The sequence below is a fragment of the Equus asinus genome, chromosome 4 (genome assembly GCF_041296235.1).
Source record: "Equus asinus isolate D_3611 breed Donkey chromosome 4, EquAss-T2T_v2, whole genome shotgun sequence".
Lineage (NCBI taxonomy): Eukaryota > Metazoa > Chordata > Mammalia > Perissodactyla > Equidae > Equus > Equus asinus.
This window is the reverse complement of record NC_091793.1, coordinates 112,175,615-112,190,578: the sequence shown is the minus strand read 5'-3', so window position 1 is coordinate 112,190,578 and position 14,964 is coordinate 112,175,615. Positions and strand designations below refer to the sequence as shown.

At 43.5% G+C, this 14,964-nt stretch overlaps 1 protein-coding gene across 2 annotated transcripts in view; it reads right to left on the bottom strand.

Moving 5' to 3' along the window:
• The window catches only part of MAP3K20 (mitogen-activated protein kinase kinase kinase 20), a 168,320-nt gene that overhangs the window by 19,952 nt on the left and 133,404 nt on the right, over nucleotides 1-14,964 (bottom strand). For both annotated transcript variants that reach the window (XM_070508119.1, XM_070508120.1), the window contains exons 12-16: nucleotides 14,601-14,645; nucleotides 12,764-12,794; nucleotides 12,527-12,666; nucleotides 7,492-7,554; nucleotides 6,429-6,521 (exon numbers count right to left, since the gene is read on the bottom strand). In XM_070508119.1, coding sequence (XP_070364220.1) covers nucleotides 6,429-6,521; nucleotides 7,492-7,554; nucleotides 12,527-12,666; nucleotides 12,764-12,794; nucleotides 14,601-14,645 — 372 coding nt within the window. The remainder of the gene's footprint in view (nucleotides 1-6,428; nucleotides 6,522-7,491; nucleotides 7,555-12,526; nucleotides 12,667-12,763; nucleotides 12,795-14,600; nucleotides 14,646-14,964) is intronic.

The window sequence follows — 14,964 nt, the reverse complement described above, 5'->3', positions numbered from 1 at the left end:
AACAACTATGACTGTTCCAACATTTTTAAAAGACAGTCACAAATTTAAATTTTGTTTCTCTATTTCATAAGTATATTCTCACTTTTTACAAACTCAAATCCTAATTTTTGATTCACACGATATGGTCAGTGTGTCTATACGAGCCAGTGGTGACCCAAGGAGATCTAAGCCAACAATGGATGCATTGGGAGACTGGAGCTCTCTTTGAGCTGACTACACGTATCATAATAGCTGGAAACTAGCAGTAATGTGTTTAGAACTTATTCAAACCTATGTTTTATCATGTATACTTCGTCACTCTCCATTGTTTTAAAAGGAATTCATAATCTTGATTAAGGAGATTAAGAGTGACCCAATAGTGTGCTGGAACCAGCTCCCATGGGGTGATTGCTCGCATCTCTTTCCAACTTTAAGTTCAGTGATGTCAATGGGTAACTTGAAACCAGCCATGGTGGGAGTATTTATACCATGGAAATCTGCAAACACGGCAAGTTAGGGGGGTTTTCAGCAGTTGTTAGCCATTTTGTAGCAAGCCATTTCTACACATGACTATCAATCCATCAGCAAGTACGTACTGAACACCTCTCCCAGTTTTGCTCTCATTCTATAGGAGGTTGCCCAACCTGCTAGGCAAAGTCCATTGTCACCTTCCAATTAGAAATGAGCGGCAAGTCTTGAAGTCAAATTCTGCACTGCATCTGCTCCTTTGCTGTCAGCTAAAACTTGTATTTCTTATAGAACACTATCCCTGCAAGCTCATATACTTAGGCACACAAAACACATGTGTATGTACATGGATTGTTCCCCCGAAAAATAGTTGATCATGGGAAATAAACTTCCCTACACTGTTTTTAATAAACACAAGACATAAAGACACTTTATCAAAGTAAAGAAAAGTGCTGCTTTTAGCTGTTCTGAAATTTACAAAAGGTATTGGCTTTTTACTTCCTTACAAAATCCCTTTCTTTGTGCCCTGTTATTTTATTCATGTTTATCTATCCATTCATAAAATTACACAAAAGGAAAAAAAGCCCTATTTGACAGTTTTTGATATTTATAGTGCTCTGAGAAAGGGCCTGGAGATTCAATTAAATTTATTAAATGCAACATTTTATAAGCAGTCTAATAAAGGCCTAAAAGCACAATAATAAGTGGGAAGTAATTGTAAAAAGCAGCGTTTTTAACCTATAGATGAAACAACTGGAGAAGCAGACCTCTTGACTGAATTTCTTGCGGTGGGGAGTGGCAGAAGGGGGCCAGGTGCCAACAATGACGGGTGGAAGGAGGAGAGAGAAGGTGGACAGGAAAAGCTTTCCGCTCTGATGGGAGCAGTTAGTTCTGCTCCCACCTCTTCAAAACATTCCTCTTATTTTCTCTTCCTGGTTCGCTTGCCCCTTCAAAATCCCTCTCAAAAGGCAATCGGAAGTGATGGTGATCTGGAGGGAGGTACTAGAGTCCAGAAGCCAGTCTCTATTAAGGGTCCACTGTAGCCAGGGCGCTGGGGGAGCCAGGGAGCAGTTTCTGAGGCTTCTCTCTAACCCCAGTCTCTTCTTGACCACAGGAAATCAACTTAGTCCCACAGGAGCCCAGCTGCAATCAGGGTTCCTTGCCTCATTGGGGAGAGGCAGGAATAAGGACGCGAGGGACAAAGTATGTGGCTGTCCAGCACTCACGAGGAAAGGATGGCCTCCCAAATAGTTCCTTCATCACTCTGCTTTTGAATTTTTAGGTCACAAAGTCTCAAAGGTTTTTATGAGAAAACTGCTGGGTGATTTGATAGTTTATTCCTTGGCAATTTGAGAATCAATATTCCTAACTGGTGAGTTTATAAGAGATATAATAATAAACCCTATGTGACTGAATATTTCAATTAAAAAGGGTGGTTGCCACCCTGGGGAGTGCATGAAGCTGCCTGAGATGCTGGAAGCCCCTTTCTTTTGTGCCAAGTCAAAGGCCTTAGATTACAAAACACTAGGCACTTTCTACACAAAACAAAAATAGTGGTAATTTAGTACTAACTGACCAAAAAAATTTGCCTTTTTTATTACCAATATACCTATCTTGGGGGATGATGATACTTTCAAAAAGAGGCAGTGTGACACCATCACTGGGGCCTTGGACCCGATCTGTGCCTTACTAGGTGGGGACTCGGGGTTAGGAACTATGCCTCTCCCCTCCTCCCTTTCTTCTTGTTGATGACACAGGGAGAGTGCCCCCTACGATGGGGGATTCTAAGAATAACATAAGAAAAATGCTTGCAACGTACTTACTACAGTGTCTGGCAGAGGTATGAAATAATAATAATTATCATAATCATTTCAAGCCCCAGCATGGGAAAATTTTGAGCTGAGAAAGACCCAATTTCTGCAATTCCAGTGTCATAATTTCAAAGCTGCCTCAACATACGTTATTTAAATTAATAATTAATTTTACTCTTTAGAACTAGGTCAAATAAACAGGTAAAACCCATTCTCACTTATTATTAATTGAAATGTCAGTGAAGCCTTTGGTCCAATCATTTTCCCTGCCAGTGTGTCTCAAAAAAGGGAAGGAAAAAGGACACTTCATTAGTGGAAGAATTCTCAAAGTGTATGTCATACTAGAGCCTGGTGGGGCCTGGTTATCCAGAGGCGTGTGGCGGTAAGACTAAGTTCCAGGGCAAGGCGTCAGGCAACGGCTCTTGACCACGGTAGCAGGCACTGGCTCTCAAACGTGAATGGCTTTCCTCACTCGGGTGAATCAACCTCACTTTTGTGCCATAATCCATCTGGCTGTAAATGAAGCTAAAAAAAAAGAATTTAATCTGAGTTCTTAAGCCCAAAAGGTTGACAGGTCTTGTGATGAGAGGCTTTTTCCTCCACATATATTTGTATATAAGGTCATAATTTCATTGTTTCCTCTTAGTAGGCCAGTGAGTGAAATGGCATACCAATCGTAAGTGGCAGTGAGCTGGTGGTCCTTCTCAGTAGCAATGGGAAAATGTAGCTACTATTTTCATCATAAAGTCACTGTCACACATTATTCTCAATGGCTACCATTAGAACACATCCTTCATTTTATTTGTTATAGAAAAGGTGAAGTGGTCAGGCAAATCTCCCCGCCATGCAAACTCAGGTCTGGAGGCAACTTCCAAAGCTCCAGCATGTTTTCGTAAGTCATTCTGGTCATGGAGACGGGGTAAAGGCGTCACCTTTTCCGTGAAGATGGGTTTATGAGAACTCAGTTCATTGGAATTTTGAGGAAGTCTTTTTCTCTTGGGTTGTACCTTTAAGGGTCAAGGTAACAAGGTGTTCATGAGGGGAACTGGAACAGCAATTTGAAGGACATTTGTGAGAAAACATTTCATAAGGCAAAAGTGTATAGGCTGGCATAACTTTTTTAGAACTGGATAGTAATTTATTCTAGGATTATTTTATGAACGTTTACAGATGGCTCAAAAATCTTGGGTCAGGTATGCGCGCTGGCACATGTTAATACAAAGGCAATAATAAAGATGTAATTTCTGGTCTCAGTTCTGTCCTCGCCTCACCCTAGACTGATGACACACTTTCTCTTGCTATCTGTTTCCTAATCAGGGATGATAATACTGTGCCTCATGCATCTCCCAGAAATGCCAAGGAGATAAATCAGATGACATTTATGAAATAACTTGAGCTCTTTAGAAAGAAGTACCCTCTAAGCATAAGCTTTAAATTTTACATTTGGAAAATTATTTGCAAATGACCACGAACCTCTTCAAGCCCCATTTCAAAACTCATTCCTTCTAAAAAAGCTTTTTCTGATTAACTTCACCCATTCCAGTCACTTCTTTATACTTTTAGCTCCTTGGCCTTACATCCCCATTGCATGTTTCACTCTTGATCTATTACATTATAACATCGTCTATCCAACTGCCTACACTAGAGACTCAGCACCATCCTGGCTCCTCCCTCTCACTCACCCCATCTCCAGCTTGTGACACAGGTGATCAGTTCCATCTCAGAGTGTCTTTGGACCTACTGGCACTCTCATGGCACTGCCACAGCCTCAGCTCCGAGTCCCTTTTCACCTGGTTGTCTGTACTACCTGCTCACAGGTCTTTCTTACTCTAGCTCAGCCCCTTTCTAATTCATCCTCCTCTGTGCTTTGAAAGATCTTTGAAAAACATAAATCGGGTCCTATCCACTCCCTCCTTAAAACTCTTCAAACTCCTTAGCTTAGCACATAAGACAGTTCTTTTTCTGGTCGCCAGTCACCTCCCTGGCCTTAAGTCTCATGACACTGTTCCACCTGCTCCATGCTAAGTCATCCCACAGAGAGTAATGCTTGAGTTGAGTTGTGAGGTCTCATAGAAACATGCCCAAGGAGGAGCTCCCTGTGTTTTCCTGGCTTCATGCTTCTGAGCTTTTGCACATGCTGTTCCTGTTGCCTTCAATGTCCTCTCCCTACCTAATAATTGCTAAAGGTTTTCAAATTTTAGTTCAAGTATCACTTCTACCAAGAACACTTCAAGATCCTCCTCTGACCCCTTTCTGCATCTGCTTGCAATGCTCATCCAGTATGCTTCCAGTGAACGATGTGCATGATGCTGTAAAAATGCATCATTCCGTATTATAACTGTTCACTGATCTTATCTATTTCTCCTGATAAGCTATGGGTCCCTTGCAAGCAGGGACTGCTTTTTGACTCTGTATTCTGAGTATCTGGCATAGAGCTGGGCACACAGTAGGTCCTTCGTAAATGTTTGCTGAATGAATGGATGAAATTATTACTTTGCATGGGTGACTAAGGATGAGCAGAATATCAAAAATGATGACTTTAGGCCTTGCGGATAGCCAATGATTCAAGAAGTCTACACAATTATGGTAAAAAGAAAAACGACCAGTATTTGTTATCAAATATCATTTATAGTTTCTGATTTTTATTAAAAAATATATTTTTCAGTTTTCCACATTAAATCATGTATTTTTTAACTGAAAATTATTTTCTTGGTGGAAACTACTCTTTCCAGGAAATTCTTCTCTCTTTTACCACCCACAAGCCATGAAAAAGTTTAAACACAGGGTACTCATAAATTAAGTGTCATAGAGTCCAGGATACTAAACAAGGCATGTGAAAATATTCAATTTGTTTACCATCAGATGGACTTGGGGGTGCCCACAGCCGCAGAATCTCAGGGTTAGAAGGGCCCTTGGTTGTTGTTGGAGAGAGAGGAACTTATACTCTCGCTCCCTTTCTGTAGCTGCTTCTAACAACAGGAACGAATAGACTGTGACCATTTGCAGAGGGAAAAGAAGAGCATGCATACACTAGAAACCTCGAGTCAGAACAGCTTTCACTCAACCAAGTTATGCAGCCAAAACAAGGGAGGTAAAGATTTCCTTTCAGCAAAAGCACCGACATTCCTGCAGCGGCACAGGCAGGACCCTCTGTCCGGTGCCTAGAAAGAGCATCTTTCTAGCCCCAGGTGAAACTCAACCCCTTGCAACAATTTCTAGTCATTCCAAAGCTCTGGTTCCAGGAACACCCTGGGGTAAGCAGGGTTTAATTAGTGAAGGGCCGGTGGGCCAGCTGAGTCTACACCAGCCCTTCAGAGCTACTGGCTGCAGGTTGTGAGGAGCTGTGTTTACCAGGTCTCCTGGCTGCCTGAAAGGAAAGGTCCAACTAGTGCAGCAGTTAGGAGCTTGGTTCTGGGGTCAGAGAGGCCTGCGCTCAAATCCTTACTCTGCTACCTGCCAGCCATGTAACCCTTGGGCAAGTTACTTAACCTTTCCGAGCCTCAGCTTCCTCACTTGTAAAATGGGGGAAAATAGCATCTACACCTCAATCCTGTACGCCTGGAACACAATAAGTGGGCAATTAATAGAAGTTATCATTATCACTAGCTATTTACGGTAATCCAAAGTAACACAACTTATTAGGATTCCAATTCATATGCCACCTAGGTCAAATCACTTCTCTGTCCTCTAAAAATAACATAAAGTGAAAGCCTGATGGAAGGAGTGCTGGTCAATGCCCTGCCGTCCTGTTCAGAGCTGTTAATTTGGGTTTCCACGTTGCCTGCAGTTCCATTCTCGGTGCTGTTTTACACCCCGTATTATAACCCTGATCCCCCTCAAGAAACAGGAACCAGGAAGCTGTGACGCCAGCAGCACGAACGATCACTTGGGTATCCAGCGCCTGCCACCCCCAACCCTGTCCGTGGTTTACGGTGAGCTTCCTTGAGCGTTTGGGTGGCCTCGCCCAGGACTCTTCAAGAGTAAGATTCCTAGATTGGATTATGGAGGCAGCTGGCAGCCTTTCAACTAAATTCTATTTTATAAAGTCTATAAATTTACTCAGAATCGAGTTACCAGCTGGTAGGGGGGTGTATAAAACCATGGAGTTCCAGGAGAGAAAAAGAGCAAATTAGATTGAAATTTCTCCAAAGACTTTAAAATGTGATTTACCTGTGGGCCAGTTCCTGGTTTCAAGTGAAAACCAAAAACGAGTTCAAGGTTCACTATTTTTTCCTCATTTTCTTCAGGTTCACCTCCTGAGTCCTAAAACAGAAAACCAAACGCCATTTATTCTAGATAGAGTTTGTACTCTTACTTCTCATCTAGGGGAGATGATTTCTCAGCACTAGTTTTTCTATTCTAATCTATTGTTTAACTTCTGGTTATTTTGGATTAAACTACAAATTGCAATTATTTAAAGCAAGAGAAATGACATCTTAAGCCTTTCAGAACTTTTCCCAATGGTTTATCTTATGCACCACAAATTAAATCTCACCGTCTCACATTTTTCACAATGCATCCTGCATTGTGCCATTTTACCCCAGAAATGCAGTGAGCCCCGGAGATGCACTGTGAGACTTCCCCTTGAGAATTTCACAGCACTCAAGATATTTATAAGCTGTTCCCAAAGAGGAATTATGCAGTTCCTAGAGTGGATGTGGAAGGAGGACCAAGCAGAGAAACAAAACGAACCTTCAAGGGCTTAAAGATGGAAAACCACGGTTGTTAGTGAATAAGAGTCCTGTGTATTAACTGCAAGCATCTACTAATTTTATAACAAAGTATGCCATATACCGTTAGACTATTTTCAAAATAACATGTTAAATATACTAATATATTAATCAAACAGTTGATCTCCCATCCCCCAATGCAGGGGCTAATCCAGAGCTCTTGTGTGTGAATTCCTTCAGTGGCTTATGTGTCGGACAAAGGTCTCCAGGGCCAGGTGGAGGCCAGAGGCCCTCACCTGCAATGTTAGCACTTACATCCCCTAGCGACCACAGTGACATGTGTTCTTATCATGAATATATTGTTAATATTTCAACTTGCAGGGAACAAGGGTGTTCAATTTATGCACATCCTAAGCTGCACTCAAAGAGCCTTTTGTTGGACAGATATGGTTATTCTTTACTTCAAACAGCAGTTCCCGACATGGGCAAATTTAGGTGTGGATGTGGCAGGTGCATACGTCAATAAAAGTAGTGTATTCTCAGTAAGAAAAACGCTTACTTACCTTAATTAGTGGTGGGAAGTGAAACAGGTTTAGGTAATCATAGGTTAATTTCTCAATGGCTAACTGTAAAAAAAAAATCACATGACTTTATTAATGATCCCATAATGCCAAGAGAGGATTAAAATTATTGTGCACATATCAAGGCATTCTTTAGTGAGTTCATAAAGTATCTTGGGGATGTTAACATCCAACATCTATTGAGAATAAACCTGATTGTTCAAAGTATTATAGGTAGTTTTTAATTATTTAATGGAACAGGAAGATATTTTAAAGACATTAAATCTCAGAGCAAACAATAAATAAAACCATTTTTCAAACACCGGTAGAGCAGAGTAGTGACAAGTTAATGTTCTAGTGTACAGAATGCAGTTGTCACCCTGAGTAACCGTGGGAAAAACATCAAAGAACATGAATATATCACCAGAGACTTTCATTAAGGTTGAAATCTCACTAAAGGGTTTATTGCATTGTAACGGCTTTTCTGTGGGTATGTGTCCAACACTCCCCCCCCAAGGAAGCACAAAGAAACGCTGAAAGGAAAGGAGGACAATTTAAATTATGATTTTTTTAATACTCATCAGGTATAATCCAGCTTTTCTGTGAACTGAACGTATCACGTAGAGAGTAAAAAAGTGCCAATGCGAGAAAAATTAGATGCATTTTTTTAAAGTGAAATAAAAGCTGTTGACACTTGACAATATAATGAACACTTACAGATGTTTGGCCCTATTCCTTCTACACGGCCCCTCCACATGAGGGCTTCCAGGCACGCAGGAAAAGGAACCAAGACAGGCTTAAAGGGACAACTGAGGAGCAAAAGGGTAGCTGGAAAGACGGCTCCAGTTTCCAGATTTATGACCTATCATTTAAGGGCTGAGAGACTCTTTGAGAAGGTATACAACAATGATGGTGCCTTCCTCAGCGAAGAGCAGGGAATGGAGGGCACATTCTCACCATCAGGGTGTGTGTGTGTGTGAGTGAAACACTTCTGACAAGTTCCAGGAGGGCTCCTCTGGTCTGGAGGTTCCGCCCTGAAACGCCCAGCTTGAAGCATTATTTATCCTCACTGCCCCAAGAGTGCATGCAGGACCCTCCCAGAGCCAGTTTCCATGACCCTTTCCCCTTCATCTTTCCCTCTCACATTAGCTTATTTGTTAGAAATACCCATGACCCAGTTGAGTTTAAGAGAGTGTCACCTGCCGGCCGAACCCCCCAGGTGTCACTGATTCAGCCCTGGCTCTGACAGTCAGGTGGAGGGTCCACAGCCCTGACTTTTGAGACTTGCCCCTCTGGGAACCATCTTTGTGAGCACACGCAGACTCATCCAGGAGTGTCAGGGAAGTCTTGGGTACCCCCCATCGCCCCCCGCCCCACCAGACCCTGGCTACTAGCCTCTTTTGGAGCTCAGGGCAGATGCTCTGCATCAGGAGCAGAGGACACTGCACTGGCCACTCCCAACTGGCTACTTCCAGCAAAGGCTTTTTCTTGGTGCATGTGTTTCTTGGCTTCTCTGCAGCATTAGACCCAGTTTTTATACAGCTTTTTCAACCTCTGGCTTCTGTGAGACCATTCTCTCCCCCTTTTCCTCCTTCCTGGGTGGGCACTCCTCTCTTCCTCCTCTGTCTCCTGCCCGGGCTCTCTGACCTCTCCTGGCCTCATGCATCTTTTCTGAAGGCACCTCATCCATCAAAGAGAGAAAGCTTCCCAGCTGGAAGAAGACTGCTCGTGGTCAGGCACGTGCACGTAGCTGTGCTTTCTTTCTTTTTATTTATTTATTGAGACGAAATTCACATCCCATAAAATTAACCATTTTAAAGCATGCAATTCAGGGGCATTTAGCACCCTCACAGTGTCGTGCAATCGCTGCCTCTATCTACTTCCAAAATATTTTCATCACCCTCAGAGGGGACCCTGTGAATTCATGGTCACTCCCCATTCCCTCCTCCCTCAGCTCCTGGCAACCGCTAATCTGTTTTCTGTCTCTCTAGATTTACCGATTCTGGACATTTCATATAAATAGAATCATATGATCTGTGACCTTTCGTGTCTGGTTTCTTTCACTTAGCAGGATGTTCTCAAGGTTCGTCTGTGTTGTAGCGTGTCTTCACTGTGCTTTCCTTCTTGAACCTGCAGACAGCTCTCTCACCCGTGGTACCCTCCCCTTCTCTCCGTTCACATTTCACACCAGCTCGGCCTTATTACTCCCTTATTATAACCTCTGAACTGTTCTTTCAAAATCCAGCCTCTCCTGGGGCTGGCCCCGTGGCCGAGTGGTTAAGTTCGCGCGCTCCGCTGCAGGCGGCCCAGTGTTTCGTTGGTTCGAATTCTGGGCGCGGACATGGCACTGCTCATCAGACCACGCTGAGGCAGCGTCCCACATGCCACAACTAGAAGGACCCACAACGAAGAATATACAACTATGTACGGGGGGCTTTGGGGAGAAAAAGGAAAAAATAAAATCTTTAAAAAAAAAAAAAAAAATCCAGCCTCTCCTTTCTAATCTACTTGAGAACTTCCAGCAGCAAAGTTTTAAACATGTTAATTCTCAGAACTTCCAGAACTCCCTACAGCTGGTCAGGTTCCAGCTGTCGGTTCACGGGAAGGCGTAAGCCATCAGGATCTGGCCCCACCTCCCTTCTGCTTTGTGCATCACGAAGTCCGCTCCCGCCTGTGTTCCCATCATACGGAGCTACTTACTGTTCCTTGTATCAGGACCATTTTTTTCTGTTCCTTTACATTCTCTTCTCTTTCTCTCTTAACTCCTTATTCTCTGTCTAGATTAATGTTCTTTCCTTTCCAGCTCCTGGCTACATTCCAAATTCTGTGCTTCCTCCAATATCTAGCTCAAGAGCCACCCGCTCCATGAAGGGTTCCCTCCCAGTCTCCTCCTCCACCCCCTCAAGCAGAGGTGATGAATAGCTCCTTTCCTCTGAACTGCCAAGACTCTCTATTATGTGAAGTTGTATGTGCATGTTTTCTGTCTTCTCTGGGACATAAATTCCTTAAGGGCAGGATTCTTTTTGGTATTGTCACAGGCCCAGTCTTGCAATTTGTACGCATTCACTGAATTTGCTGGACAATGATCAATCAATTTGAACGCTCTTGCCTTACTGATACCAGCCAGCATACAGGGGGCACCTTGTCCCAGCCAAAGTCTGGGAATATTTAAGTCGCTATGGCTTTTGGGGAGGGATCACCCTTTTCTCGACTGCTCTGTAAGGAATGTGGGTCCTTTATCAAAGACAGCAGAGGAAGGGGAGGTGGGAGTATCTTATTTGGCATCTGCCAAATAGGACAAGATTTAGCAAATTTCTCTCTTGGGACTCTGAAATTTCTCTATACTAGAGAAAATAATGTTTCCTACTGTTGCCCATCTAAAGCAGCATAGCTTCTCATGGACTTGCCCACACCCAGAGGTCAAGATTAAATTCTTTGTCTGCCTTTGAGATGAATGTTTATGCATGAGGTTTCCTATCCATCTTTTGAGAGGGAAAAGATGGTGAGGCAAAGATAATGTCTGTCTTGGAGATGGTGTCTAGTGGGTTAAGGCTAAGTCATCATCCAAGGAGTGCTGAGGGGCTGTAAGGATGCTCCTTACATGGATCCAGGGCCCACAGAAGTGGACTGGTTCTCTGGATCTCGGGGAATTTCCCTAGAAAGGCAAGTGCCAGTGGCTCTAACTGAAATGAAGGGAAAAGCAGCTGGCATACTGGCAGAGTCTTTGTGAAGCTGTGGATTTTGATAGGAAGCTGCTTTTCCTACATTTCCTTCATTATTCTGTTTCTCTTCTTTCTAACCTGTGCCCACTCCTCCATCCACCCAGACTGGGGTTGAGGAGGTTTGGGGAGCAAACTTGATTTTATCCTAAGATCTCTCTTGAAACAGACCTCTGATTAATAACAATGTTCACACAGATGCCAGCAATTCTTACTTAGTTTGAGTAACTAAAAAACAAAACGGGGGCCGGCCCAGTGGCTGAGTGGTTAAGTTCACGCGCTCTGCTTGGCAGCCCAGGGTTTCGCCGGTTCGGATCCTGGGCGCGGACATGGCACTGCTCATCAAGCCATGCTGAAGTGGTGTCCTATATGCCACAACTAGAAGGACCCACAACTAAAATATACAACTATATACTGGGGGGATTTGGGGAGAAAAAGCAGAAAAAAAAAAAAAGATTGGCAACAGTTGTTAGCTCAGGTGCCAATCTTTAAAATCTTTAATCTTTAAACAAACAAACAAAAAACCGATCTGGTTGCTAAAATGCAGAAAAAACGACAACAACAAAAACAGAGGTTTAGCTTTGAAGCTGTTCAAGACTGAAATTTTGGGGGAAATGTTAGGATTTCCTGAGAATATGGGGGATTAGAATACACACATGGTGGTGTCTGTCCCAGGTCACAATTACGAAGACTCCAAATTCAACACATTCCCACGATTGTGGGACTGCAGGGGCTCAGGGTGCACTCAAGCCATGGACCAGTTCTGACATCCTTCGAGATTCCTAACGAACATCTAGCCTCTCCGGTCCCCTCCTGCTATTCCTGGCTTGGATGGCAGTTCTCCAGGTGCCACACGCACGGCCTTATATCTAGGTCTCTGGCAAACTAAGCTTTGTCCCACCCCAAGGCCTTTCCAGGGGCAGTCCCCCCTTGGAATACCTCATCCCCCGACCCTTCACCTGGTCAACACCTACTTGTCCTTCAGCTCCCAGTTCCTTCATAACTTCTTCACAGAAGCCTTTTCTCACCCCAGCCTCACCTCTCCTTTGTGGCGTTTCTTACAACTGTCATTTTACCATTATGGTCTGATTAATATCTGTCTTCTCCACTAGACAAGAGACTTCCTGAGGGCATGGGGGTGATTCTCAGGTGTATCCAGGTGCCACCTGCTGTGCCAGGTATTAACACTTTGGATGTTGGGTTATGAGGAGGGAGTAGGGGGTGTGCCCATGGGGGCAGCAGATACAGCAGTGATATCTGCTACGTAGTAAGTGCTCAATACAGATTTGATGACTGAATGTTCTCCCTTTCGGAGGTACCTTTAAATGAATGATGTGCCCCTTGGAGACAATGCCCATGTCTTTCAAGTCTTCTTCCTCCAGAAGAAGCAGTCGCTTTCCTGTAATGTTGTTTTCCTTAAACAAGCTTGCATATACGCTCATCTCTGCTGAAGAGTCACCTGAAGGAAGGGATTAGAAGGCAGAATAAAATTAGGCTAAATCACATCCAAAGCAAAGTTAACTCCATGAATTAAGAAGCTAAGTTATTCCACTTGCCTTTTCTGACGAGCTGCTGAACCCAAAAATACTGTGAAAGAGAGGACATATATGGTTTTGAAGATTCATACATGGTCAGTGGCCAGACTTAACAATAAACATTTTAATAGATTAAAATATCTTTAATTCTTGGCTCAACCACAAGTGGAAGATTTCCTCTTTATAGTTTTAAAACTTCAAGCTTTCAAATTGGAGCTATCCCTCCCTTTGGGGGTCTGGGACACTTGAGGAACCATCGGTTTTCCTCCTTATTTGGGAGATACTTAAAAATCCTTTCAAGAAGTTTCTTATAATGATTTTTCCAGTTATGAGCCGGTGGTCCCCTGGGTTCTTGAGGGCCACTGGCTTACCCAGGAGCTGTATGAGGAACAGGGAGCACACAGTGGTGGACGGAGAAATGGGTGCACCACATCCTCTGTTCTAGGCTTGGTTGTGAAGTAGCTATGTGGCCAAAGATAAGTTACAGCATGGAGCCTCCTCTATAGCATGAGGTCGCACCCAGTGACTCTCAGTCCTTGAATTTCCCTTGGCCCATGTTTACTGCTAGCCTCTCACATTCCCCGGGGGAAGGGAGGCCAGATCCAGTCCCACCAATTCTCTGGGGAGCCCTTGACCCTGGAATTTTATTTAAATAGCTTGAAAACCACTCAATCTCTGAGGAAAGACTAAAAATAGCTGTTAGAGCTGAGTGTCTTTTAAAAAATTTCTTCTTCAATGAGATGAGCCAACTTTGGAGCCAGGGATAAAAGGATTTATATCCAGGCCTGTGAATAAAGGAGATCCTAAGTCCTTTTTCCCTGTTAAGCAGGGCTGGCAGGAAATTTAGAATCACCGGGGCTCAGTGAATGAGAAGCAGCAGAGGCAACCGGTGCCAAGTTTCCTTACCCTGGAGAAGCCGAAGAGGTCAGCTAATGTTGCAGGCGGTTTGACTTCACCAGAATACAAAGAGCAGGGACGGAGATGCCCTGGCCCAGAAACCAGGGTGAGGTAGGTAAACAGACCTTCCCAAGAGTTTCTAGTACTGAGTTTGGACCTTGTGGCACCTGGTCTGTTCCCTGGGGTGGGGACCTGCTAAGGCTGGCATTACAGCTTTTTATTCTTTTTCATTTAAATGATATTTGAGCTTATCAAATGGACCTGGACAGGTCTCTAATCAAGAATTCTCAGACCTGCTTCTCACTAAGGAAACAGATAGAGAGATGCAACAGCCTGAGCAGGATTTTTCCGCAGGGTCTCTACCCAGAGAGAAGGGTGTAGGACTTAAAGTCTGTCTCCATCCTCTTAAAAACCTGGGGCTTCTCAGGCTCCAGCGGCAGAGACCGTCTGGGAGCTCATATCCATTCCTCCTTGGGAGGCCAGAGTAGAGATGGCAAATATGCACTGTCACTTTTGAACAGGCCTAAGGTGGGAAGGGAGCCCAGTTTAGCGGAGTCCCAGTCTAGCACTGCCTGTACCAGATCTTTCTCTACTGTGGTTCAAGTCCATCTCTGGTATTTAAGGAGAACTTAAGATCATTTTTTTTTTTGAAGTGTATTCATTTTGTACCCTGGATCACCTCTTTAATTTTCTCACTGGTATTCATTATTGTATTCTAGAATACCTTTCAGAGCAAAGAGGGGGTGGAATCCTATTCTAAGATTTGAAGAGATACTTGCTTTGTTCTTGAGGCCTTATTTTAAATCATTACTGCATTAAAAATAGAAAAACATGGAATTTGTCAACTTCTCCTAGTTAGACTTTCCTAAGGCCCAAACCCCTGTAGCATCATTTTTAACTTGTAAACAAATTTAGGAAATACCTGCCCAGGTCAAATCAGGCACTAACAGAAGCAGCTTACCACGTCATCTTCAGTCCATGAGCCAATCTCAAAAGAAGGCAGCAGCTGCATGGGAAATATGAATAAAATGAAAAAAAAAAAGGAATATTATCATTGTCTTTTTGGTTTATCCCCTTGTCTCACCATTTTAGCTCTTGGCTGCTGCTCTGGCTTGGTTCCCCCTGCAGGTTAGGTTGAATGGAAAACAATTCTCCTGACCTTAAGAGGAATTTCTCAGTGTTCCAAGGATTCGGCCCCCAGAAGCCAGTGACATGCATCAGCCTCTCAGTAACCATTCACTGCTCTTTGTGAGCGGGACTCTGCACATCTTGGGATTGTCTTCTCTTGGTCTTTGGCACCAAGAGTAGTTTTCCATTCCACAACA